This window comes from Phaethon aethereus (assembly GCF_964289735.1).
Source record: "Phaethon aethereus genome assembly, chromosome: 13".
In the NCBI taxonomy this organism is placed as follows: Eukaryota; Metazoa; Chordata; class Aves; order Phaethontiformes; family Phaethontidae; genus Phaethon; species Phaethon aethereus.
This window is the reverse complement of record NC_138589.1, coordinates 19,600,014-19,625,800: the sequence shown is the minus strand read 5'-3', so window position 1 is coordinate 19,625,800 and position 25,787 is coordinate 19,600,014. Positions and strand designations below refer to the sequence as shown.

At 48.5% G+C, this 25,787-nt stretch overlaps 1 protein-coding gene across 1 annotated transcript; it reads right to left on the bottom strand.

The window, feature by feature from the left end:
* CRISPLD2 (cysteine rich secretory protein LCCL domain containing 2) lies at positions 1 to 24,067 on the bottom strand (the record flags this gene model as incomplete). Its single annotated transcript, XM_082005741.1, has 14 exons — positions 1 to 696; positions 2,723 to 2,856; positions 7,484 to 7,559; positions 8,260 to 8,332; positions 9,227 to 9,270; positions 9,419 to 9,549; positions 10,533 to 10,599; positions 11,209 to 11,269; positions 12,146 to 12,295; positions 13,801 to 13,901; positions 15,862 to 15,977; positions 16,097 to 16,229; positions 18,366 to 18,484; positions 23,825 to 24,067. The coding sequence occupies 14 exons, from the start codon at positions 24,065 to 24,067 to the stop codon at positions 642 to 644; spliced, it is 1,503 nt and encodes a 500-aa protein (XP_081861867.1). The 3' UTR covers positions 1 to 641.
* Positions 24,068 to 25,787: the final 1,720 nt, after the last annotated feature.

Sequence of the window (25,787 nt, the reverse complement as noted above, 5' to 3'; positions counted from 1 at the left end):
AACAACTTAGCCTAGAGCCATGCCCCAGCAGCCTTACACAGCAGTGCTGATGCATGCCACCTCGTTGGGAAAAAAATACAAAATTCTCTTTTCTTTTGCACAGAAAACATCAAACGTACACAAAAACACTCTACCAAAGCCCAGCCTCTCCCCAAAAGATGCAACTTTCAAAGGAGTTTCTCATTTCAAAGGGTCCAGCGCCTAGACAGTTGCGCGCTTCTGCGTTTGCTCTGCAATGCACATCCTCACGTCCACCGCAGTAGATGCTTCACACCCTAAAAACGCCATCCAGGGCCAGGCCGAGATCCCTACGCCTGCTGTACACTGAGCCACCGCCGTCCTGCGTGGCACACCTCCCTCAGAAATGGAAAAGTTAGAAGAGTTTATCATTGCTGAATGCCCCTAGAGAAACAAAAACACGAAACGAAAAGATACAACGCCGAACGGGTGCGATGAGATGCGAACAGCCGAGTCAGAACCTGGTGTCTTTTTTTTTTTTTTTTTTTCCTTTTCTTTTTTTAATTCCCTGAAAGAGATCGGCAAGGAGGGTACGGTCAGAGCTGATGCCATCAGAGGAGCCTTCCTGTCTCTGGAGACCAACAGAGCGCTCTCCCAAAGAAACCTGCACCTTCCCTGGGAATTTACTGCTTCACAGCAAAAATTCGGAAAGCGTTTCCATCTGAAGGATTCTTCAAGCTGGAGAAAAAAAAAAAAAAATATGTAATGAACCAAATGCAGGCGCTGCAGGACCCGGGGTGTGGCAGATCTACAGGCAATTCCGAATTTCTTTGGGGGGCACTGCTTCAGCACGCTGGCTCTGTGCTGCTGTGGCCCTACCAGGAGCAGGAGAAAGGCAAAGGATGAAAAAGAAGAGGCACAAATCCACGAGTTTGCCTTTATTTTACGCTTTCAATCCAAATCTACAGTGCTAATGCCAACAAAAGGAGCTGGGAAGCAAAAGCCTCTCTCTTACAGTGCTAGCATTTTTTTCCAAGGAACATTGTGCTCCCTTATGCAGGGATTCGGGCATAAAGAGGAACATGCTTTCCTAAAAACAGTTGTCAAACAGGCTGGCAGGTTCCCAGGGCCCGTCTGGCCCATCTCCTGGTGCTGGCAACGGGAGCAGCCAGATCAGCTCACGTTAAATGACAATAAATACAGATACTCGTTTTCAGCCTGCAGAGGTGCCACCAACAGCTCCGACCCCGAGTGCATGGGGGCAAGGGGCTGTTTCTGTTCCCAGCCCTCACTACTTCAGCTCTGCTGGGCTGTAAAAAACCCAGGAAAAAGGCAAAATTTCATATTCCTGCAAAATACACATTCCAACAAACGCCAAGACTCAGTAAATCCTAAGGGCAACCTTTTCCCATACCTGTTTGGCTATGTTCCTTTACCAAAGGTTATTTCCAGTGTCCTAAAGGGCAAGGTTTTCACCTTGACCTTTGAAAAGCTATCTCAGTGTCCAGTGGGTCTCGCGGCATGAAGGTGCTCCTTATTGCTGAGCGTAAATAAGATTTTCCAAACCTTCATGCTCATCCCTGCTGCGAGAACGTCTTTGGTTTCCCTCACCTCCTAGATCAGCACCTGGTGCTCATATTGCGTGTCACTGCTAGCTCTGGAGTTTATTCTTAGCTAGGGCAGAGTCCACCATCCAAGTCAAAAGTTGTCTGGTAGTATAAAAAGTAAGTGAAAGCAAGACAGAGCTAGAAGAAAACTCATACAAACAGGAGGTCGGTCACCTAAATCCAATCTACCGAATCGCAAATCACACGACTGCAAAATGCTGGCCATGATAGATCTACACTAAAGAAGCCCATATTTAATGCCTATAGCTTTCCTGTCTTAGTCTGTTTTTATTTTCTAAGATGCTCTACAGCATGCTGGGATATCCATTATTAGAATAAAAATAGCAAACTCGTTTGGATTCCTTATGATAATTATAAAAGAGTTACTACATGGAGCAGACAGAGCAGTGTTAGCAGTGACCAAAATCCCCCCAATCATGGGAAGTTCTATGTTTGCAAATATTGCTCTGAGAAATCAGTACCATCACACCAATATCTGAACAAATACATCACAGACTGAAACGTAAGTTTTAAATTAGAAAGCACTCAATGAGTCGTGACTTTATCACGGCAACCACCCGGAGGCGCAGGATTTTGGAAGCGCTGATTTGCAATTGTACACTGAAACCAGCAAGGTTGGCCCAAAAGCAACGACAAAGAAATTACAAGGGTGGCAAATCCACCTTCAAAAACTGTTTGATCATCTCTCAAGAAGTTAATTTACTCATGTTTCTTTCAGAGGGAACAGAGGAAATTAGTTAAATATAAGTGCATCCCACACCCCAGAACTGAATGGAAATCATCCCAATTTTAAGCCTCAAAGACCCAGGCTGAAAGCTGCAGAAATACCCATGCTTATCTTTTCATGTATTAAACACACACAACAAAATGCATTAATATGGACTCATACTGTAACAAAATAAACCAAGGCTTAACAACATTTCATACCTTTCACACCAGTCTGAAGGCAGCTACTCACCTGTGGAAGGTAAGAGCAGGGTAACACGCTCTATTTGTTTGGGTCTCAAGATTCCCAGTGACTCTATTAAGTCACGTATTTCCAATCCACCAGCCTCTCTGGCTGAGACCTGCTGACTTTGACATACCACTGAACACAGAATAGAGAATAAGAGGAAAGTATGAAGAAAAAATCCCACCTCTCAGACTGGACTCCGTTCTTTAAGGAGCCAACGTAACTTTTCTTCTTTTCTACAGGCATCACGTCCACAAAACCACCTCTTTCGTCTGAAATGACTCCTGCGTGCACTGCAGTTTTGCAGATACTGGAGCTCTGAAAAATATTAATTATTTTGACTTATAAAATATAGACAGTTTGTATCTGGAGATTTACCATCTCTGTTAGCAACAAGGAAAAGCAGGGAGTAAAAAAAAGGAAAAAAGAAAAAAAGAAGAGTGGAGTGAAAAAAAGTATGAAAAAATTTGGTCCTCCTTATGGACAGACCAGGGATAAAAGATGTCATGGACCAGATCTTGCAGGTATATCACAAGCCCTGGCTCTAAGAAGATCCAGCACCACAGCAGAGGACAAGCAGCCTTTGCACCACTCCCTTCTGCGGTGGAGCTGTGCCTGGGAGATTATCCCGGGCCAAAGCTGAATCAAGGACAACTTTCCAGCCAGTGCCTTTTGGGTCTGCACCAGAGAAACCGCTGCGGTGAAACGCTCTGCTAGCGACCAGCCACCTCAGCAAAGTTTATTCACCCAGTTGCTTGAAAAACAGCGGCTTTTCCGGAATTAAGGTAGATGGCCACCAATTATCCACGACAGTTCACATCCTTCTTTCTAAGAAAAACAGGACTGCACCCATTGAGTGGCATAGTTTTTGGACAGGCATTACTCCACAAGACAACACCGAGCACGGAGGGAGAGCAACACTTCTGAAAGGACTAAAGCTTCCCTGTTGCACCAAGTGCCGTTACCCTGCTCTCCAAGATGTGCAGAGTCAGAAGAGCTGGAGGAACAGCAAACACTCACAACCGATGACTAAGCTCCCAAAGCATCCAGAAAAGAGAGCAAAAGCAGAGAAGGCTTAGGCACAGCACAAACCTCGCCATCAACCCTCTGGAGGAGTCACACACAGCGAGCTGGAATAAGGAAAAGCAAAAACCAGCTTTGCACAGGGAACTGCTGCAGGTGGAAATCCCAACCCCACAAACTCCCCCATTCCTAGAAAGCGCCACGAAACCAGTCCCGAGGGCAAGGGTTGCGGTTGCGTACACACAATACGGATCGTGCTGTTTCGTTCTTGCAGCCGTATATGGCAGGTTTGCCGTGTCCCCTATATATTTATCACTTTGGATGGCCTATCTCTTGGCAGCCGTCTGAGTTTTGCGTTCCAATTTGGTATTTTGCTTCTATATATGGTCAAGGGAGCAAGGGAACGCTGTGTTTGGAAGATATGCTTTGAATTCACTCTAGTATGCAGTGGGAAATCTGTAAATCTAAAATTGGCTCATAAAATTAAACTGTCCTGGATCAATTTGCAACACTCTCCGCTGAGAGACATGCTAAAGGATGTTCTTTTCAAGGTTTTTTCCAGGACTTGCTGTTCTGCCGCTTACCGAAAGCTTTGACCAACAGGCTTTTTACTGCCTTACCCCAAACTTCCCCTTATCGCTCTGTTGGATTACAGCCCTCCCGTATCCCAGGCCAGGCTTCGCTTTGATGAATTGATCGCAGAGCTTTTGGAAGATGAGACATTGAGAGAATAAAGGCCCTCCCCTCAGATTTAGAAGCACGACAGCTGTACAGACAACGCAACGGCTTTCCGTGGTGCAGCCCCTTGGGATGCTCTGAGAGCATCTCCTGAAAAAGTGGACTCTGAGGCATACACCGTGAAATGACTATACTTTTTATAGCGGGCCATTAGCGACAGTCTGCGACTGTGAGTTTAATCACCCATAATTTCCTCATTAGTGTGACCGGTTAAATCATTAAGACCGCACCTCCCGAGAGCTGAGCCACCCGGCTCAGATACGCAGGTGATCCATCCTCCTCCGCCTGGTTGCTGCACAACCGCGGCTGAAAGACCTTCTCTCAAGAGCAGAGCGCTGCTTTCCCCCCAAGCTTGACCGAGCAGGGATGGGGACAGCTTTCCCTCACAGCGTGTGTCACGCTAGGAGCCAGGCAGAGTGACAAGGGACAGCGTCTTGTGAAGTTTGAAAGCTTTTGCAGCCTTGATAAAGACCTTCGGGTGCTCCCACAGCGCCGGCATCATCCCAGAACCAGCCCCGTCCACACTAGCAAAAGCTGAGTTTTATCTCCCAGGCACAGTCACGTCTTCACAGAAATTTTTTATTTTTTTCTCCCCACGTGCCACAAGGGAAAAGAGGCAACAAATTTTCTGTTCCCCAGCCAGCTGCTTCACGCTACTAATTTCAGCACTGGAAGGATGCTGGATGCGTTCCCCCGTGTCCCCACGTGCTGCTTTAATCTGCAAACCCTGCATGCAGGCAGCAAGTCTGTTCTCACCAAAAAGTAATGCCATTCGGTGGAAAGACCTGGGATTTGGGCATGAACTTTTCCCACAACATATTTTCATGTTCATTTACCCCAAACTTTAAGGCTCCTCTGTGTCCCTGTTCCACAGTCTTACTAATTTCGCCATGAACCATTTCCTGCACTGCTTTTTCAAACAAAGGTGGCCAATATCTCTTTGTGCTTCATTTCACCAGTAGTACCCAGGAGATAATAATCTTATAAACACACAATCTGAGATAATTTGATAATGAGAAGTGAAAAAATCCATCAGAATACATTTAAAGTGGGTAAAAAGCCCTTAACATAAACGGAGATAGTGGTGCCTATGCCCCCTGAATAAGGCTTATCCCATAAAAACTGCCAATTCTTCACGTCAGAGCTTTGCTCTTCATGGCAGAAAAAATTTTCACACGCCTTCCTGGGATGACGTAAGCGTGAGCGCTGTCTGGGGCCAAAAGCGCGGTGAATCGGGTCCAGTTACACGGGCTAGCCAAGCATTTTTGTCATCACAGCTTGGACCACCAACCCCTTACCCGCCAGAGCATTTAGCACATGGGTGTTTTGGAGAAGGTGCTAAGAGGCCGGAGGGTATCCCGCAGGGAGCGCGGGCTGGAAACGGGGCGAAATGCTTCGTTGCTTTTAGGTAACTTATTTAAGACGACGCAGTTGGGGCACAAGTCCCCGCAGGGCCACGGGGGTGCCACTCTAGCCGTGAAGCCAACGAGCCCTCCCAGAAGACTAACACGCGTCTAATCCAGTCTATTCTCTGTCTTAATTATTCCTCGGCCACGAGCTTGGGTTAATTCACAGCATCCCCTCCTGGAGAGCATCCTGCACAGCCCGCGCTCCCCGGGAAAAGCCTTTGCCCGAGCTCTCCCCGCAGGGCACGCGTTTTGTCAGCTTTCCAGCCGGAGCATCTCCCAGCAGCGATGCCTCTGCCTTGGCAGCGCGTTCCACAGCCACCTCGAGCTCCTTTTCCCCCACCGGTTTCACCTGCTTTGCTACCAATCTCACGCTCTCATAAAAACCTAAATGCTTTCCTTACTACACTCGCACCACGCTATTAGTACAGTAGACCGGAAAAAGATTAACCAAACCCTCTAGGAAGTGGCCAAATACGCTTTTTTTATTATTTTATTTTATTTCTCTCCCAAATCACAGTCCGTGCCCTCCTTTATGAAACAATACCCAGGGGGTACAGTAGGGAACGGAGCTTGAGATTCATTAAAGGACGCTAATCCTTTTGCGCCAGTACAAATTGGGAAACGATGCCAGCCCGGGATGCTGCTCCTCGCCCGATACCCTGGTAATCGCAGGCCCCGTTCGGGGTAATCTGAGCTAGTTTTGTCCTCAGTAAAAAAGAGAAAACTATTTCCCATTTCCTGCAGGTTGGAGCACGCAGCGAGGCAGGTACCGCGGGGTGGCAGCTGCCCGATGCATTTGCGTGCGAGTTGGTCTGGGCTAACCTGTTTGTACAGCTCAACCTTTAAGAAAATTGATGTCAAGTAAAATAAAAAAAATAGGGGGGTTTAAAATGGATTTCATAATTGCCTGCCCCAAATTAGCATATGATTTCTTCAGGATGCTTATTCTCAGGAGGCTGCAAAGCTCCACACCAACCCCAAGCTGGGGGTCCATGATCTGCCAACTGCTTCCCCCAGGCCTTCAGAAAGCGTTTTCCTACAGACTGCACACCAGCCAGGCAGCTGGCACTTCTAAATACAATCTCTGATGGGAGGGGAGGAAAGAAGGAAAAAAAGAAAAAAATAAAAAGAGGCACCAACAAATGGAAAAACATTGAAACCCAGTTTTTAGAGGCCTAATATTAAGAGAGTAAAAAAAAAAAAAAAAAAAGACACTCTGCCTAGTTTTAGCATCAAGTCTCTGCTCATCCCCATGAGCGGAGTCTAGAAAAACAAACCAACAAAACCAACTCACATGTCTTCTTTCCCCTGCTCTGGGCTGCATCCTGACTGCTCAAAACCGCTGCTCAGCTCCCCGGAAAGAGGATGACAAGGAAGGGGAAAGAAGGCCTATTTCTGCCAACTATGTAGTGCGATAGCATATAATAAAAGCCCTTTGGTGTTCACCTGTAGATCCCAAAACATTTTGCAAAGGCGAACAAGCACTACCCTGGTTTCACAGCCATAGCCCATAAGGGACAGAACTGCTAAGTGACCTGCCCAAGTCCATAAGAATACGTCAGTGCCAGAAAGTGGAAGGACTCCCAAAGCCCACTGACCCCAGCCTGGTGTTGTAGCTGTTGGTGCTACTTCTTCCTTCATCCCCATGTGCCCATCCCCGCACTGCAATGATCACGAAAAGTTTGATTCTCTTCCCTAAATCGCCGAGCGCGACCCCGGCTCTGCGATACAGACGTCGCGACACACGGGCTCACCCGGGAGAGGAGCATACTCACATCTGCGTAAACGTTTGTGCCAAACACCGGTGCCCAGTACGATGGCTCGTCTTTACAGTGGGCTGGACAATAAATCCTAGAAAACAATTTATTCATATTTATTCTCTATATCAGGGCTCCACAGGAAAGCAAGCTGCATTCTTGGGAGATTTCAAGTGCCTGCATCTGGGCTGCAGGTGGCAAGAGTGAATTTAATCTTTTGTTCCCCTCAGATGACATTTGGTAGTTACTGCAGAACTGCACATAGAGGTGTTTACAGCACTAAAAGAGGGATTGGTCTTTTATGACATTTTCAAAAGGGAGTACCTATATTTTTGCACAATGCCGTGCACGTAATTATTCGCACGTGCTTGTGCCCCCCTGCCCTGCCACGACTTACACCCGGGCGAAGCAGCTTGCTGGAACAAGCTTCTTCCACGCTTAAAGGTGGAAAGGAAAACCCCGTGCAACACCCAGCGAGCGCAGGGGACCAGAGGCAGATGCCAAGGCGCACGCGCGTTCCCAGGGGTGCGCCGAAACGGGGTTGCGTAGCCCGACTTATCCGTGACCCTGAAGCGGTCCGAAAACTTAACATGAATTTTTCTTCGTGGTGCCAAGGAAAGCAGGGGGGGCAGGAGGAAACACGCCGTTCCCGGCCCCCTCCTCCAGTGCGTCTGGTAAAATAGGCTCTGTTCCTGCAAGCCCTCGGGTTTGGGGACCCGGGCATCCCCCGTCCTCGGCGCAGGGCGGGTTTAAGCCGAAAGCAAGCAGGGCTCGCGCTCGTGGCACGCGGTTACCTTGGGCAGTGGGTCGCCGGCTTTTTGAACTGGCACAGCTCGGCTACCGTGGTGTAGCAATCCAGCGTCTGTGCTGCGGGAATAAACACGGAGAGGCGAGTTACCGGAGCGAACCGCTCGGGCAGCCGCGGAGAACACAAGTCGCGGTCACGCAACGCGCCTGGGGAGACCCGCGTCCCGCTGAGGGCGCCGGGAGGAAAGCTGCTCGCTCCGCGACCGGCGGCGCGCACCCAGGAGAGGGCTGACCGGCGTAAATCCCGCTACTACGCTGCAGCGTGGCCTCAAAAAGGTCGCAGCTTGCGAAAGAGAAAAGCAGCCGACGCACAAGATGGTGTGTTTTTGCTCCAGCTCCCGACATAGAGTCCAAATAACCCGGCGCCTATAGTTTTCCCTGAAAGTGGATCTCATCAAAATTATGATCATATGTAGGAGGAGGAATTAAAGATATTCAGAAAGTGGGAACTTTTTAAAAAGTAGAACTCCGCGGTATTTATTTATACGCTCATCATAAATACGACGACTCACTGTTGTAAACTAATTTCATAGGTATTATGCGTTTCATTATACTATTACATTAGGTACTATTTTTTTCAGGTTTTATACGGTGTTCCCACTAGACTGAGGCTTTCATACAAGGAGAGCTCATCTTCCATCACTTTACTATCAGCAACTTGTGACGCTGCAGGTGATGTTTGGAGACCGTGACCCATCACCAGGAGATGCTGCCGGAGACGGCCCGTTATCGCCTTTTTTTGTACCTTCCTCCTAGATCCCCACAGAAAAATGAGGTGGTTGATGGTGAATGTGCCCATAGTGGGTGATGGGCCACCACTCTAGGGTTTAGTTGTGGCCCTGAACCACCTGACGTGAGCACTTAAAATGAACACGAGCACTGTAAGGAACTATGTTTTCAAGTATCCCATAAAACTCCAGCAACAACGATTTCTTCTCAACTGCTAAAACTTACTTGTGACTTTGGAAACCATGAATGCGTTTGAAGGCTTACTTTTCCTGCAAAACAAGCAAACAAAATCATTTATTAAAAAAGTAAGCATACCAGAATTACTTGAATCATTATGTCTATATATGAGTAAGACAGACGGCTGGACATCTGCCTATATTTAAAGCAAATTCAAAAATCCTTTCACGAAGGCAGTACCTAAAGGACTCCACGCCGTTCCTGGTAGACTTCACGAAAGCCGGTGTCCTCCCCTTCCTCGTGATATCAACCAGTCCTCCTTTATTGTCCAGGATGCCGTAATGAATTGCAGCACGACATATGCTTGATGACTGACAAGAGCAGAAACACAAATAATATGCGACATAAACCCCATTCACAGAGCAACGCTGACCAACCGCTGCGCAAGAAATGAAGGCGAAATGGAACCACCGCCGAAGCGCCAAATGGAGAATAAGCTGAGTACGCTCCTTTGGAACCTGGTTGTTAAATCTTACTCTCCCAACACAGCCTTATTCTTTTATTATTATTATTATTATTATTATTATTATTATTTTAAGCACTGCCTGGTTGAACGGCAAGCTTTTTTTAAATAACAAAACCGTACATTTAGGTACAATTTCGAAAAGCAGCATTGGAAATTAACAACCAGTATGAAATATTTCCAGTTCTCAACCAAATATTCAAACCCAAAATATTTTGCTGAAACCACTTGGAGGAGGCGGCTGTCTGCAGTCACAGAAGTTGCAGGGCAAAGATCCACCACGGGTGATGCAGACATGCACCAACAGTGAGAACGGGGAAAGCAAAAAAGCTTTTGCACAAAACCCCCTTCAGCCTTTCTTCACCCCAAAAGCAGTTTTGATGGGAAAACAGTGCCATGCTTTATTTATTTATAAACTATCTTGCTAATTCAACAGCCAGCAAATCAGCCCAAAACACGATTTAGTTACAACATTTAACAGTGCTTTTCATATACAGTTTCTGTTCAGCGTGACAGCTGCCCACACCGCAGACGAGATCTTTGTAAGAGCTCTCTATTGATCCCCATCCCTCACTCTCCATGGGTTTCATTGCACATTAAGGGCATTCGTGACAAAATCAAGTCCGGAATCACTTTGCCTTTCCAGACTGCTGCTTTTTTTCATCACTGAGATGATGAAAATACAGATAATCTTTATTAGCACCACTTTACAGCGCCACAACTGAAGAATACGAAAAGCCAAATTACACCAGAATTGTTGGCATTTCCCATTTCTGTTATTACTGCTAACTCCCCACAAATTACACCTATGAGCTATTAAAAGGTACTTACACTCTCATAATAAAATGTTCCAAAGATCTTTGCCTTACTGTACAAGCAGCCAGCTGGGCACAAATACCTAGTAAAGATATGTATCTTTGAGGGTGGCGAAAAAACAATTCAAGAAAAACAGACTTTGACTCTATTTCATTTAATAGTCATTCCATTCATTTCACGTAACTCTTCCATTTAAAAACAAGATTGCAAAATAACTACTTTTTAAAACTGTTTCTCCACCCTCCTTAAAAGCCTGACCAATATTTAGATTCTGTGGGTTTGGTTTTTCTCCAAGTGATAAACTGTCCCGTTCTTTGCAGAAACCTTAACCAGAAGTTCTTGACTGGCAGGGAGGGGACAAGCCATGAATTATTAGTCTGGCTTGGACCACGGTGGAATGCATGAAAAAGGCTCAAAAATTACTCTGGCAAAATTTATTAAACGATTTTGGGCACCTGAAACTGTGGGTCATCACGGCTGAATAAAATAAACTGAGTCACCTTATTGCTAGGCTTGGCTGAAGGCTCTGTATTGAGAGAAATTAAAGCTTTTTTTTTTTAAAAAAAAAGAGAGATCCACCTAGATAGTCACAAAAAATACATAGTATAGCCTATCCTATGTTTACAAGAACCAGACAATTTTGGGGCCACTTTTTCCCACAGCGCTCCAAGAGGGATCAATAAAACGCTACCTGTTGCATGTCGAGCCTCTGCATTTGTCTCTCATCTTGGTTTCACAGGTAATGACTTGTGCTGGGGAGAAAAAATAAAATAAATAAATATTTTTAAAATTAAAGGGACTGCCACAGCCTGCTCTCGAGCTGCGGAGATGAGCAACCACTCTGTGTCTTTCCTGGAGGTCTTTGGTACAGCAAGGTAAAAATCTTATCTCAGACCAACCAGCCTGGAGCAGTTCGTGCCTCTTTAGCCCTTCACCTGAGACAGGTGTCTGTGGAAATATTAGCAAGAAGAAACATCTGACAGCTGAAGGCTTGGATTTACAGCCCGAGGTCTGCAGCCAGAGCTCTCATTCTCCATTTAATTACAGACTCTGGAGATGCTGGTAGATAAACTTGAAAAGGATGCGTTGGCTTGCCTCACCTTGTTTTCACAATAGTCTCTTTTTAATTAACAGCGATTAGAAAACAACTGAGTAAGTACTACCAGCTCCACAATTCAGAAATCTTCCCAAGCAACAAATAAAAAGGAAACAAACTAAACATAAAAAAACCCCAAACCAAACCAAACTAAAAAAAAACAGAAAAGCTGCAAAGGGCATAAGTGCTGAGTGTGGAGTATTTTAAATGGGAAATAAAACCAGTATTTCCTAAAGTGATTTCTGCTCTTGGGGACCCTCCGCTCATCGATACTTCCTGAAGACGTTTTAAAAGAACAAACGGCTGTTGCAGATTGACGTGCAGAAGGCACGAGTGACTTTTGAAAGCTTTGCTCCCGCTCTGGCACGTTTCTGCTGTAATTAACAGCTCGTTCTCGCACAGATTACCTCCCCCTCCACTCAAACTTCCTCCCTGTTATTTTTTCCCAGAGCCTCCTCATCCCTTTCCACACCTTTTCCCATAAAGGTACTTTAAAATTTATAGGAGCTGAGAAAGGAGGAGGCCATCTTACTCATGTGGGAGTCTGGGATGATTTTCTTGGGCTTGATGGGCTTGTTTTCCGGAGGGTAGAACTGCACCGGCTTTTGCTCCGCGACCTGCGAGATCTCCACTTCGTTAGTCTCATCCGTCTCAGCGACGACGGGATCTTCGTAGCGGTAATCTTGTTAGAAGGGGAGATGAAAAATAATTAGAGCGTGTTCGCACTGACGGGGAAGTCAGTCAGACAGGTTCGTATTTTGAGGGAGGCAATTTAGTTCGATGGGGATCTGCTTTTAAATAGCTGGAAACGCACCCCCCCCCCCCCCGGGAAGGGGCTGCTGCCAGGGCAGGTGCGGCACCAGAGGGGAGATCTGCCCCTCTCCCACGAACCGGCATTTGGAGCATCTGGCGATCAAGGTTTGAAACGACCCCCGCTAATGAGTGAAGAAAAAAAAAAAAAGTGCTGCTGTTTCTTCCTCCGTTTCCCACACAGCTCTTCCTCTGGAGGAGAACGCAGGTTTGCTGAAGGGCACGTGCAGAAAGAGGGCCCTGGTACTGGGGAAGGCGGCTGGAACCTCTTCTCCCCCCAGCTGGGTTCGCCCCCCCGCCCTTCACCTCTCCCCCGGTGGAGCACCGGGCCCGCCGGCGCGCCCCTCCCTCGCGTTACCTCCGCCGGGGAACGGGCGCCCGCCGCTGCCGGCGGGCAAAGGCGCCTCGGCAGCCGCGCCAGCCACATGCGCTCCGCTTGGCCGGCGCGACCCGAAACGCCGCGCTCGGCCCCGGCGATGAGGAGAGGGACGGTGCAAAGAAAGGGAAGAGGGATGGCGGCTCCGGGAGGGCTTTCCACCACCGGGGCATCCCTTCCCCTCTCCCCCCGCAACCCACCTGCACCCCGGGGACCTCCCCCCGGCCCCGCAACCCTAGGCTAAAAAAGATAAACGCAGCGTTGCGGCAAAATCCACTTCTGTTTCGGGCAAGTCTCCGGGGAACCTGCCCGTTTGCAAGACCCGGTTCTCTGCGAAGCAAAACACATGGGAGAAGAAAAACGCCCTCGGTGCGTAACCCCAGAATATCCCGCCCGCCAGAGGGGTAGCGCAGCTTCCCCGGAGGTTTCGGTGTGAATAATACTTTTTAGAGAACTCCACACGTCAGGAAAAACCGTCCACCATCCCCTCCTCTCCTCCAAGAGACACGAATCGCTGTGTTCCTTTCGCAGCCGTGAAAACCGAGGTGGGGAGAGAGGAAAACGCTCCGTCCCGGCTCCCGAAGGAGTGGGGCAGGCGGCCAAGCTCTGCCCACCCACGTCGCCTCCGGTAAGCGCTGGAGAACATTCCCTTCCCGAAGCAGCCCCGCGAGGATGGGATGGCTCCCGCCCGCAGCCTGCCAGCGCCCGAAGCCCCACCGGAGCTCCCCAGCCAAACCCGCGGGCGCTGGGAGCAGCTTCCCCCGCCCGAGCGCCCGCTCTCGCTTTCGCCGGGGAAAGGGCGGCGCGATTTGAGGCAGTTCAGATTTTTTCGGTTTCGGCGGCGGTCACTGATTTACCACGGGCTGCGATGCCGAAATATTAAGGGCGGCTAATTAAACGGCGCATAAAGCTGCGGCTGCTTCTAATTAAAAGTTTCCGGGCATAAGTTTGCTCCGGCCTTTTCCCCACCCGGGGGGTGCCCCAGGCTCCCCACCACCTACCCTTGTAGCAGAGGTTGTTCTGGCAGCCTCCTCCGTAGCTCGGCGGGCACTCGGAGCAGGGGCGGCCGGTCTTGTACGGGGCTTCTCCGATCCAGTTGCCCCTGCAAGCACAGGAGTAACGCGCACCGGTCAGACACCCCAATACCCATCCACGTCCCCGAGACCGCCTGGCGCAAAGGCAGTGGGGCGAAGGGGTGTTTCTGCTGCGCTCATCCTTGGGGAGGGGGCTGTAAATGGGGAGAAGACAGCCTGTCCCCGCTCCTTCCATCCCCGTGCTGCCTGTCATCCTTCGGCCGCAGCTCAGCGGCCGCCGGCCCGCTGCCTCCGCTCGCCTTCATCCCTCTCGTTCATCAGAGCCATGAGCCTCCCGCCATTTTCTGCAACACCCCCAGGCAGCTGCACGGTTCTTACCATTGAAAAGCTGCTCCGTTTTCCATCCGGAGCCATTTCCAAACAGAAAAAACACCAGAAATACATGGTTCCTCACGCCAGATCATCTGGGAAACAGAGCCGCACTTTGCGCTTTCTCCTCACCCAACCTGGCCACCCTCAAGTCCCCAGTTTTGCCTCTGCGGCTGCAGAAACGTAGTCCCGGCGCAACTAAGCGAAGACTAAACAGGCAGCCTAGGAAAGCCTTGTAAGAGAGACGTTCCTCCCCGTTTCACCTCCAAGACGACATTTTTAGGGTTTTACTTAAATTGCGCACGATATCACTTTTAACTTAAACTCCAGTATAAATACCGCGATCTTACGTAAAGAGAAGTAAATCAACAGATTACTGTGTTTTCCTCGAGAAACTACCCAGAAAGAGGAGCCCTTTTTGGCACTCTGCACTGCAAACTTTAGGGGCCGAGGAGGCTGAAGGAGCCGGAGTTCAGCCCATGGCTACGTACCCGTCAGTTATTGCTCTTTCAGCTGTCTCCACCTATAAGGCTAGATGAGGACAGTGCGCACCGACGCCAGAGAGAAAAGATTAAGCAGAAACTGCAGAAATAGAGTATTTTTCCATCCGGCAGCCCTGAATGGATGATGTGCAAATAGCCCAGCCTGCCGCAGGAGCTCCGTGGGAGACGGCGCGATCCCGTACGAGATCCGCTATGAAATCCCACCGAACCACAAGCACAAGGTGCTCAGCAGCTACTGTGGGGAGAGGGGCTCAGGCACCCCACCCACCGGGCTCTATGTAGAGCTGCCAGCTCTATACACACACAGCTTTTTTTCTTTTTTTCCCTTCTCTGGGCTATTCTGCCCTATGATCCCCAGAAGTCAGACGCTTCCCAAGCCACTCCGTTCACATATAGCGGTTTCCCTATTTTGTGTTGTTTATAAGATTCAAATAGCCAAGGACTTGGAGTGGGAGCATTTCTCCTATTAGCCGTCAAAGCAGAAAATATTAATTGCTGATGCCACGGAGGAAACTTCTGCTGGATGTAACAGTCAAGAAATGCGATTTCCATTTTGAAAGTTAATCAGACCATCGGGTTAACTGCATCAGTCAAGACTTGGCTATTTCACTTTTTTTTTTTTTTTTCTTGAAGCCACGGGGAGCTCATAAGGCTGAGATTTCTCTCGGCCCCAGCTCGCTTCGCTTCCAGCAGCGACTGCTGCGGGGCTGGCTTCGCACGGAAGAGCGGGGTGTGTAATCCGGCGGATTTTGCAGGGGGGCCGGTGGAAAGGCGTCACGCCGCCGCAGCCTTCCTGGCCGGGTAGAGAGGCTGCTGCCGGAGCGGCGTTCACCACCACCCCGTCCCCTCCCAGCCTCCCCGCAGCGGGGAGCGAGCGAGCCTCGCTCGGCAGCCGCGCCAGCACCGTCCTGGCCCTCTCCTGCTCCTCCTTCCCATGGCAGGAACATCAAAGCTCCGGCCTGGCCCCAGCCCCTCATTCAGTTTTCCAGGCAACGCTCAGAAGTCTCGAACCCGCTCCGTGCTGCCGTCTAAAGAGAAAATTTAAAGCCACAACCGCCAGTCTAGACTGCCTGAAATCTCTTCCCCAGACCCCGGGCTAGTTAAGCAGCCCGCCAGTTTTCGGAAAGCTGGAGAGAGCCCAGCTCATCAGCCTTACTTCGGCGAGTAGTTGCAGACCAGGTAGACGGCGTTTTCCCAGATTTCGCCCCAGACGTTCATCTGCTTGCAGACGTTGACGGCACAGCCGATCTTGTTCGTCGTGGCCCAGACTATCTGCAAGTGCAACGCAGTTGTTGAAAACAAGCGGACTGCCCCACCGCGGGCAGCCGGTGGCAGCGGGGACGCGGGGGGATGCGGGGAGTACAGGTCCGAAAGCCTTTCGTCGCCGTTACCTGGGTGTAATGCGTGCACATCGAGCCAGTGCATTTCTCGGGGCACCACGGGTTGCACTCGTGGGGATACGGGTACGTGTAGTCTTTCACCTCGTCGTACCAAGACTGGACGTGGAAAGCTGGAGACCGATACCTGAAGGAGCAAAGACCGGTCACAGCTTAAATCACCGAGGTCTGGTAGGAGTTTTCAAACGGTACCTGTAGCCTCCTGCCATATTGTAAGCTCAGATTTTTTAATACAAGTTTTGCTGATTTTTATATAAAAGTTTCTTAAGGCAAATTCCATTCATCGAGGAGGTGTTGCTTAAAGAACCTGTGTTTGTTCTAATGATTTAGAATGATTCTAATTTGTTCATTGAACCCAATGTTCTAATGATCAGAAGGAAAAAAAAAAAAAGTCTTGAAAATCTTGAAAAAAAAATCTTGAAAAAATCTTGAAAACATTAAAGATTACTTTTTCCCCCTAAGATTCACAGCCCGGTCTGACTTTCTGTATTATTTATAGGTTTGACATGCTCTTCAAGTGCCGCTGACCTGAAATGTCCTCCTGACTTTTCCACACAACTACAAAAAACTTCTAGTTTGGTGGAAAGTTGTATTTTGAAAGTAAACCGAAGTTAAGGTTTGCCAATCATCTCAAACCAAAAGCCATCGTGTACCTATTTCACCACCGGGCAATTTGCTAAATCTGGAAGCGCGCAGGCGGTTAAGGCTGTAAGATCTTTAAAAGCGAGTGGGCTTTTTCACACGCACACCACACCAGGAGGTAGTGGTGCAGAAGAGTCGGTGGTCGGCAGACGTACCCCCCCTTTTACCGCAGCAATTTCCCTCTACACAAAGCCCCCGCGTACGCTGGACGTTCTCTGTGCAAACCGTGCACAAGACGTTGCCGTCTCTCACGGCACCGATGCTACTTGTGCTGTTCAGGGGACCACAAACGGTGTTAAAACGACCTATAGAAACGCATATGCGTTTTGGGTGCTGCGTACACAGTGAGCAGGCAGAGCAATTGCAAAGCCTGTATCAAAGCAGAGCAGCTCTTCAAACCCACTGCTTTTTATTGCTTTCAACAGCTCGCATGAAGCAAGCAGCCAGAAATACAAATGATATCATTACCAACTGGAGTTTGTTCCTTCAGCCAACTCTTCATTAAAAATCATTCATTAGAAGTATTTTAAAAACATTAATCTCATGATGTCATTAAGTGAATACTTTCCGAATCCTATTTTACAGGAGAGGAAATTGAGGCAATCAAGTTATGGCCCGTTCCTGAAAAAACTGAGATAAATCTGATTTCTTTTTCCTCTCAGCGACTGCAAAGGGAGGGAGATTGGATCTGCCTCCATCAGTAACCCATGGCCATCTTGAACACTTGTAGGGGAGCCAAGAACAGGCCGATCTTTTGACTTTGTTTCCAGTGGATTAATCACTCCACTTTCCAATCGTTATTTAATTCTGCCAACAAAAACGGGCCCGATTTTCGTATCGGGCCAATTTCACACCAGCAAATTTCCATCGCTTTCAACCAAGTTCTACCTGATTTACAACGAGCATAACTGCATTTCCACCCATTAGGGCTCCTGCGCACATACAAGATGTTTGCTCTACAAAGCAAGCTTAACCTATAACGGGCTTAACAATAAACAAATAATCACCATGAGATGGAGAGGCAAATCCATTTGGAAGCCTTAATGTCAGCGTTCCTAGCTGCGTTAACAACTCTTGGTTAAAAACCTTCCCCAGGAAGTTGAAAAAAATACATCTGCAAAGTGGTTTCAGTAAAGAGAAATTAGGAGCTGGATTAATATTTACGGGAAATACAGCACGAGGTAATTAAAAAGTTTACAGCAATGAGTTCTGAACTTGCAGCTGAATCCAGACATTGCTCCTGAGAAACTTCAGCTTTCAGCCGGTTCTCAGTATGGTGCCGGAACCCACCCCCAAAACTGCAGCTTTAGGAGCAAGGGTTGTAGCTTCTGTGGCTGTTCTCCTTAAGGAGTGAGAGTGGCCTCAGGCACATTACAGCTGCAGCACCCAGATAAACAAAGCCCCATCAGTGTTGGTTTGCTGGGGAGAATCAGCCGAAGGCAGCTGCAGGTATTATCGTTATAACCATTTTACTGCAGCAATACCAATTATCGATCCTCACCTTTTCTCCCATCTCCCCAGTGTTCTACTAAGTGTCAACACCGCAAACCGTTCCAACTGGCTCTAAAGGAGGATCCATAAATTGTTCTTTGCGATGAGCTGGTAGCACCCCAACTCTTACCTGCCCCAGTGAACTGCCAAGTTCTGGCCAATTGACCTGATGAGGGCACTAGGCCCATGGTCCCAGATGCACTGCTGAGCCCAAGCGTGGGCTGATCTTTCCAGCTCATCGTCCCAGGTCTGCAGGGGGTGAGGAGAGAAAAGAACAGGTCAATTTGTCATCTCAAGCTTATTAGATCAAGACACTCAACCAACAGCAAACAGAGGAGAGACTGAATTACAGCTCACCCCTGGTGTCTGGCCTGTCCTTGTGAAGCCAGCACATTTTAATGATGTGCCCTGACCTAAAAGCAAGTTTCTCAAGATGTCCCCCTGCCGTGGAAAGGCAGGGCACTAAAGGGTCTATTGTTTTTCCTGCTTGATGTCATGCTACTTAGGAGATGCTTTGCATAGGTCAGCAGAAAACAGGCCCAGTAGGACCTCAAGAACCCATCTAGACTATCCACCCTGAAACACAACAAGATATTCTTGGCAGGTGTTCTTCTAATTTGTTTTAAAAAAAAACAAAACAAAAAAAAAAAATCAGGGACAGAGATCCCAGCGCTTCCTCGTGACACCCATTTCTGAGATCTGCAAGACTTCTAACAGGCAGTCAGCGCTCTGATGTAGCTGCAGCACAATTTTCCATCCATTGTCCTCGCTACCAGGACATTTCCCAGCTTTCCCATCAAGGGGAACTCCAACGGTGGGTGTGCTCCTGCCCTTCACTACCAACACAGGTGGAGATTTTTAGCCCAACCTCTTGAGCAAGGAGTGTGGGTCTGAGTCTCCGGGTCCCATCTCCCCTTCTCCTTCCAGAATAACTGCTGAGTCCACCGATGGATCCAGTCAAATTTAACAAAGGTGGCCAAGCTCCTGCGCCGTCCAGATAATACAACTCTCACTGAAACAGGCATCAGGTTAGAAGTGACAAATCCTGTTTGCGTTCCCACTGAGGGAAGGACGTCGGTGTGAGATCAGTCCTCATTGAATATCACCCAGCCGTAAGCCAAAGGAGAGCTCAAACACGATACAAAGGCAAATAGGAAAGGAGGCTTCACTGGCTCCACTGCCCAGGAGTGTATTTGTTTTAAAGGCCAGACTTGCTGGACCCGGCAGACAGTGCCCTGAATTCGTTGTGTAATTACTGACAGCTGGTCTATTCAGAACAGTCCTTAGAGGATACTTCGTTAGGATTAAAATATTGCCACACATCCCTACAAATAAAACCAAAGAGAAGAGAGGTCTTGTAATGTGTCTCCAGCCCATTCACGTGCCAGCGCAAGATTATGTCCTCTTTGGACATTTACCATCACAACCAGCTGGTCTTTCCAAGCCCTGCCTGCTCCAGAAGAAAAGCAACTCCTGATCTCACACATATCAAAGGACTCGTCAGAGCCCATTTGGAGGGCTGAAGGGCTTCTAGGCTCTCAAACACATTTAAAAACCATCAAGTGCTCATTCCGAGTAAGTATCTGAACACAGTCTCGGGCAATTATAACTGGGATGGGGAGGGACCACATGTCCCTGGCCAAGACGACAGGAAAACGCAGTGTCTCCTGGAACTTGGTGTGTCTACACTATCTTCGTAAGGCAAACATGAGCTCATCTAACTGAGCTAACAGCCCAGACCTCTGAGAACAGCTTATCATTAAGAGTGCTCAGCAACCCAAATTCCAACAACATCCCAGAGCTGCTCTGAGCTCATCTGCTAGGCTTTGAACTGACCAGTGGCCAAGCAAATTCGTGTCAGTCTGCAAAAGCCCGTGCAGACACCGCTCTGACAGAGGGAATAAAACCATTTTCCATCTCAGCCCTCCAGCTCCTTGAAGGTGTATGGGATCTGACCCACCACACACACATTTCCAAACCTACGTTCAAGCAGACTATTGCAATTGTGCCTAGACACACAGCTTTTTGTGGTCTCCCACTTTCTGCACCAGGCAATGACCAGCCACAATCCGCCTTCCCATCCAACACAAGCCACAGAAAGTCTCCCAAGATGTTATGTGCTGCTAGTACTTCAGATTTTCTAGCAGAGCATTATTCCCTGCAGCCTCAAAGGTGGAGATGTTCCAAATCTCCTAATTTAATGCAGAGATGTTATGAGCAATAGGCCATTAAATGGAAATTGATGTGAACACATGCGTTACATCTTCCTTTGATGCCTACGGATAAAATAAATGAACTCGGACAAAGGATACTCAACAGGCAATTGGGAATGAGCTACGTCTTTGCATGGCTTTGTGCTTGATGAGTAGAGAAGCTCATTTCTGCGGGCGTCAGATTACAAAGCCATCCCATTTAAATTAGAGCAGTTATTTGCCTCTTGCTTCTCAGACGTGAATGTGGTCAGGAGGCTGGAATTATTTCAGAGCAATAAACATACTTAAACAAAAAAAAGATTTCAGACTTTCCCAGCTACTCTTGCAAGAATTGTCTATGCCAATATTCAAAGCAGTATCTAGGAAGACTACTGAAGCCAGCAAATGTCTACATGCAGTTTCCTTCTCAAGCAGAGATTGAGAAGCCTTCGGGTATGTGCAATTCCAAGTGATTTAGCACGTGGACGCCCTTCTTTTACTCCTGCAAATTTGTAACGGCCCTGTAGAGTATACACAAAACGTGAAATACGAGCATGGCATAGAGGCACTATACTGCAACTTGTGGGTTTGGATTTAATACGAATATACCCCATAAGGAGTCTACTTACTCAGCCTAACTAATTTGCAAACCTAACCCTAGACACCTGGATTGTAGTGATCAGGTTACTCATTTTCCTCCCCAGCTTAGACTTTTTGCAATCTTGGCAATTTACTTTTAAAAGTGGCATGAGAGTCCAGGACTGACGTGTACTGGCAGAAGCTTGGACGTGCTTTGCTAACCCAAACAGAAATACTATCCCACCCTGACAAGGAAAGTCACCACCCTACAGTTTAGAGAAAGGATGGATACCTTATACATGAAGACAAACTATTTTCCTTCCAGCAATCTGTACTCCGAACAATTTTGCTTTACCCAGCTGTCTTTGAGGCCTCCACAAGAGGAAAGATTTCTGCCTTTCATCACTGCTGAGAGCCATCTGACTAAGCCATCTTAAAAGGTCAAGATGTCTCGGGAACTATTATGTCCTTTTTACTCTGGGTTCATTAACAAGGAGTTTGTTTTGGCCTTGGCGCCCATCCACTGCCGAGCCTGCTGTTATAAAGTCCAAGCACACAGTGGAAGTGTCAATTATAAAGCTGTTGTAGGGTTAAGGTAACCCTTTATTTGACCAGCTTCATCAGGAAGACGTACACTGCTCACGCATTTTCCATTAACACTGAATATCTGTGCTGGCTTCCAATTAATTACACAAACCCAGCAGCAAAGCTGTTTTTCTTCATTTCTTCACTCCACTTCACCTTTATCCCCTACGTATATAATTCTTTTGACCTCCAGATAAGTCGTGGGGCTCACTGTGTGACTGCTTTCTTATTAACAGTCTCCACCGACTGAAGTTCATCCTGGAGTAGATGAACATGTCCCTTTCCCGGAATACATTAGCTCCCCTTGCCCACTTCAGATCGCTTAAATGCATCAGGTGTGGAGCTGGGAGAAGGACTTTCACAAGGCAGCGTCTGGAGGCGGATGGGCAAGAACAAGTTCTACCTACTTATCCGCAAATTAGCGGCGCACATCGCCTGTGACGCTCCACACCGGCCCTGGAGGGAAAGAGAAAAGTTTATCTACGGTACTAAAGACAGACCATGCTCTTAAATGAGTCCAAATGAGAAGCGTCCTATGCAGAACAAAGGATTAAAGTAAAATTCACGTTCAGAATATACACAGCATTTCCAAGTAATATTGGGTAAACACGAATACATGAAAGCCTGATTATAGCCTGTCCAAGTAGCACCATCTTATACTCGGCTTCTTTCTTCGCAGCATATAAGGCCCTTTCATTTACCCTCAATCGCCCATAAAAACCACTAGAAAAGCGCACCGAGCAAAGGCAAACATGAAAGTGTAACCACGCGGCAAGCGAAAACAGCAGCGGGCCAGCGGACAGCCCGCAACGGCAGCCCTCTCAGATCCTCAAAGCCAACCAAAACACGTTCGGCTTCCTCATGCTTTGCGTTTACTTTCTGGAAACTCATCGAGTCGCCTCGTCTCTGGCAGTAGCTCGCAGGCAGCCGGCTGGAGAACGCGGGAGCGCGCTGCGAGGGGGAGATGCAAGGCTGGGTTCTCGGAAAGGTCTCTGGCAAAAGCGGGGGGAAAGGCCAGCGCTGCGAGTGCTAACGAGGACCAGCGGGTGCCAGCTGTCCTTCCTTGCTGTCCTCTGCCCTCCCTTCTCTTTCCCTTTTCCCTACAGTCACAAAAGGCAGGATTTTCCATTTGCAGCACTTATTTCAGCACAGCTGGCAAACAATTTTATATTACATTTAGTGTACTATTTCTTTTACCCTTTTAAACGCGGTCTTAACAAATCATTAATCATCTGATCTGTCAGCAGGAGTGCACAGTTGAAGTCAGGCTAGTTTCAGTCTTAACTATGTTTGCACATGGGGAAAAGGCACCAAAAAAAAAATTATTTGCCTACATCGTTTTCTGGTCCCGCAATATTTTGATGACATATCAAAAATAGCTCAAAGTAGGGACTCTGGCATCAGGTGAAGAAAAACTATTCATCTGAATTGTTGATGGTAAAGACATATTTCATACTCATACTTTTAAGTTCTCCCTCTGAAGTGGGAGAACACATTGACCAAACTTTTATTTTGGTTTCTTGAACTACGAAAACCAATAGCACTGACCCATCTGCCCATGAACTCCCAGAGTTTTTGCAGCTAATTCCAGGGACTGAACTTCTTCGCAGATGGAGCCACATTCCTCGAGCCTCGTTTCTCCAAGGTGCCGAGCAGATCCCCGGCAGCACCATGGACACTTGGCTCCCATCGATAATCCCCGGTGATCAGTGGATCAAAAAGGGATTACAAAAGGGCAGATGCTACCTCCAGTGTTGGGCAGGAGCTGATGGCAACCCAAAGGCCATCAGAGGCTTCTCTGAGCGGCCTGTGCCACCCCAAAACACCAGTCACAGCGGTCTGAAACCTTTCACAGGGAGAACGTGGGTTAAACACTAGGGAAAATTTGATGCTTTTATGACATTAAGGTAATGGAAGAACCTGCTGAGGCAGGCTGTGGAATTGCCATCACTGGAGATGTGTCCAGGGCTGGGCCAGACGCTCGTTTATGAATAATGGAACCAGTCCTGAAACTATGCAGCGGACGGACTCAATGACCCGTTAGTGGCCAGTTCCAACCAAAACAGTCCAGTGATCTTAAAGCATCATCCGCTCTGGAATGAAACTGCTCCAGGAAATCTCTTGAGAAAAACTTACTTTAGAGGAAATTTGCTACATTTCTTGCAAGTAAGGAAAATTAGAATAAAGTTAAAAAAAAAAATTAATAATGTTAGGTATCAGGAGCTAGACTCACCATGTATTCCATATTAGAGGCCACCGGATACACTTGACCTCTCAACTTATTGTGGAGCATCAATATTTCTTGTCTGTCTGAGAATAAAATGGCTCTCTTGGATCTGGAGTGAGTTTCGCCATCCTGATATTTACTCAAAATGCTCTCCAGGTGACTCGAGTTGGGCAAGATAAAGCATTCGGCTGCCTTTGTGAGGAGCAGTGCACATCCAAGAGGAAGGATCCAAGGCAGAGCAGGATTCATTCCTCCTCTTCTACAGCCAGCAGAAGCGGAGATGAAGATGACGGTAGGTTTTCTTGCAGGGGCTCCTGTAGCTCAGCACGGGCCTGAATTTTGGAGAGAAACAGGCAGTCAGAGCAGTGCCAAAGAAGCTCTCGGCGCATACGACCCCCACCGAGGAAGCCACACCGCTCCGGCTTTTGCTTGAAGCAGAGCGGTGCCTACAGTCTAAGCCATTGTCACTCACCCCCGTGACAGGAAGACCCGACCACCACCGTAAGCGATGGGAACTCCGTTTATCGCACTGGGGAAGACCACTGACGACGTGCTGGCAGCGAGCCTTAGCCAGGCAGCGCCCGCGCAGCGCACGCCTTCCCCACCAACGATGCCGGGGTGGGTGCAGGTCTCGCCTAGCGATGCCCAACGGCTCTGAACACTCCCAGCTCCGGCCCTTCCCAGGCGGGGAGACGCTGGAGGCTATTTGCCCAAAGAGCGGCTGCTGAATAAAAGGGGAAGTAAAATTCCCAGCGAGCCAGATCGCAGAGGTCAGACATCAGCAAGAGCTATTTCGGAGAGGCCCCGCTCTGCCAACAGACTCCAGCAGAGCAGCTGCCAGACTCCGTGACAGCGGCTGTTTATGTGAAATGTCACCGTAACGTCGAACAACCAAAATCCCTGCTGGCGAATGACGCACCAGGGTGTTCTCGCTGACGCGTCGCTGTACGGCAGGCGGGAGCGCGGCCAGCGATATGAATTATGTCAGATTACGAGAGAAGCCAGAGCACCCGTCCTCCCAGATTAGGTGTTCCCGCGCACGCTCGGACACCATCAGCACCGAGGGCTCCAAGAGATGCTCCCGATTTGGGCGCTGCCGGGTTTGAACGGCTTCACTTAATCCCCACCCTCCCCCTTGCTCCATGTGCTCCCGCTCCACCTGCCATTTCCAAACTCTTCCTCCCTTTCTCTCCCCCCGCCCCAGCTTCTGTCTGATGAGCCTTGTGCGTCTCGGCCGGTTTTATTTAGACCACGAGCTACCCAGGGAAGGAAATACGTGCTGCTGCGTGGCTCTGCAGCACCTGGTGCTCTTCAGGTGGGATCTAAGAGCCAGAATCAAGCCATGGGGTCAACAAGCATCCGTGCAGACGGTGCAAGCACAGCATCTCTCAGGGCTAAATTTTAGAAGAAAGGTCCCCCAGCCCCATCTTCAACACGAGGCGAGGACCTGGTTTTGAGAGCGCTGTTACAAGACACGTTGAAAGCGTTCCCACGCAGCGTCAGGAAATAAACCCCAGATTAGCAGGAATTGTTTGAAAAGTTTCAGCCCAGTCACACGGGATGTGGACACACTGAGACAGGGCGAGTTGGAAACCATCCCAGGCAGGGAAGCACCTTCCAGCTCCCAGCTGGAAAAGCTCCGCTCGAGCACAAAGTCCCAAACCTCTGTTCCCCAGACCCAGCACAACAGCATCTGCGGAGGACAGCGGCAAGAACAAGGGTGCTTTGCACAGGTGGGGACCCAAAAAAAAACAACCACTGAGGCCACTGAGAACCCCTGAAAACTTGTCGGCTGTCTACACAAAAAAGATAAATTCCCTTTTTGAGGCTTCTTCCTTGTACTGTATTAAGGCAGATGAAAACCAGCTGCCCTCGGTCCCTCTCCAGGCAGAGCATTAAGCCTTTGCCTCGGTAGAACAATGCAGGAATGTAATTTGCTCAGTTTAGGTAACGGCTTCTCATTATTTCC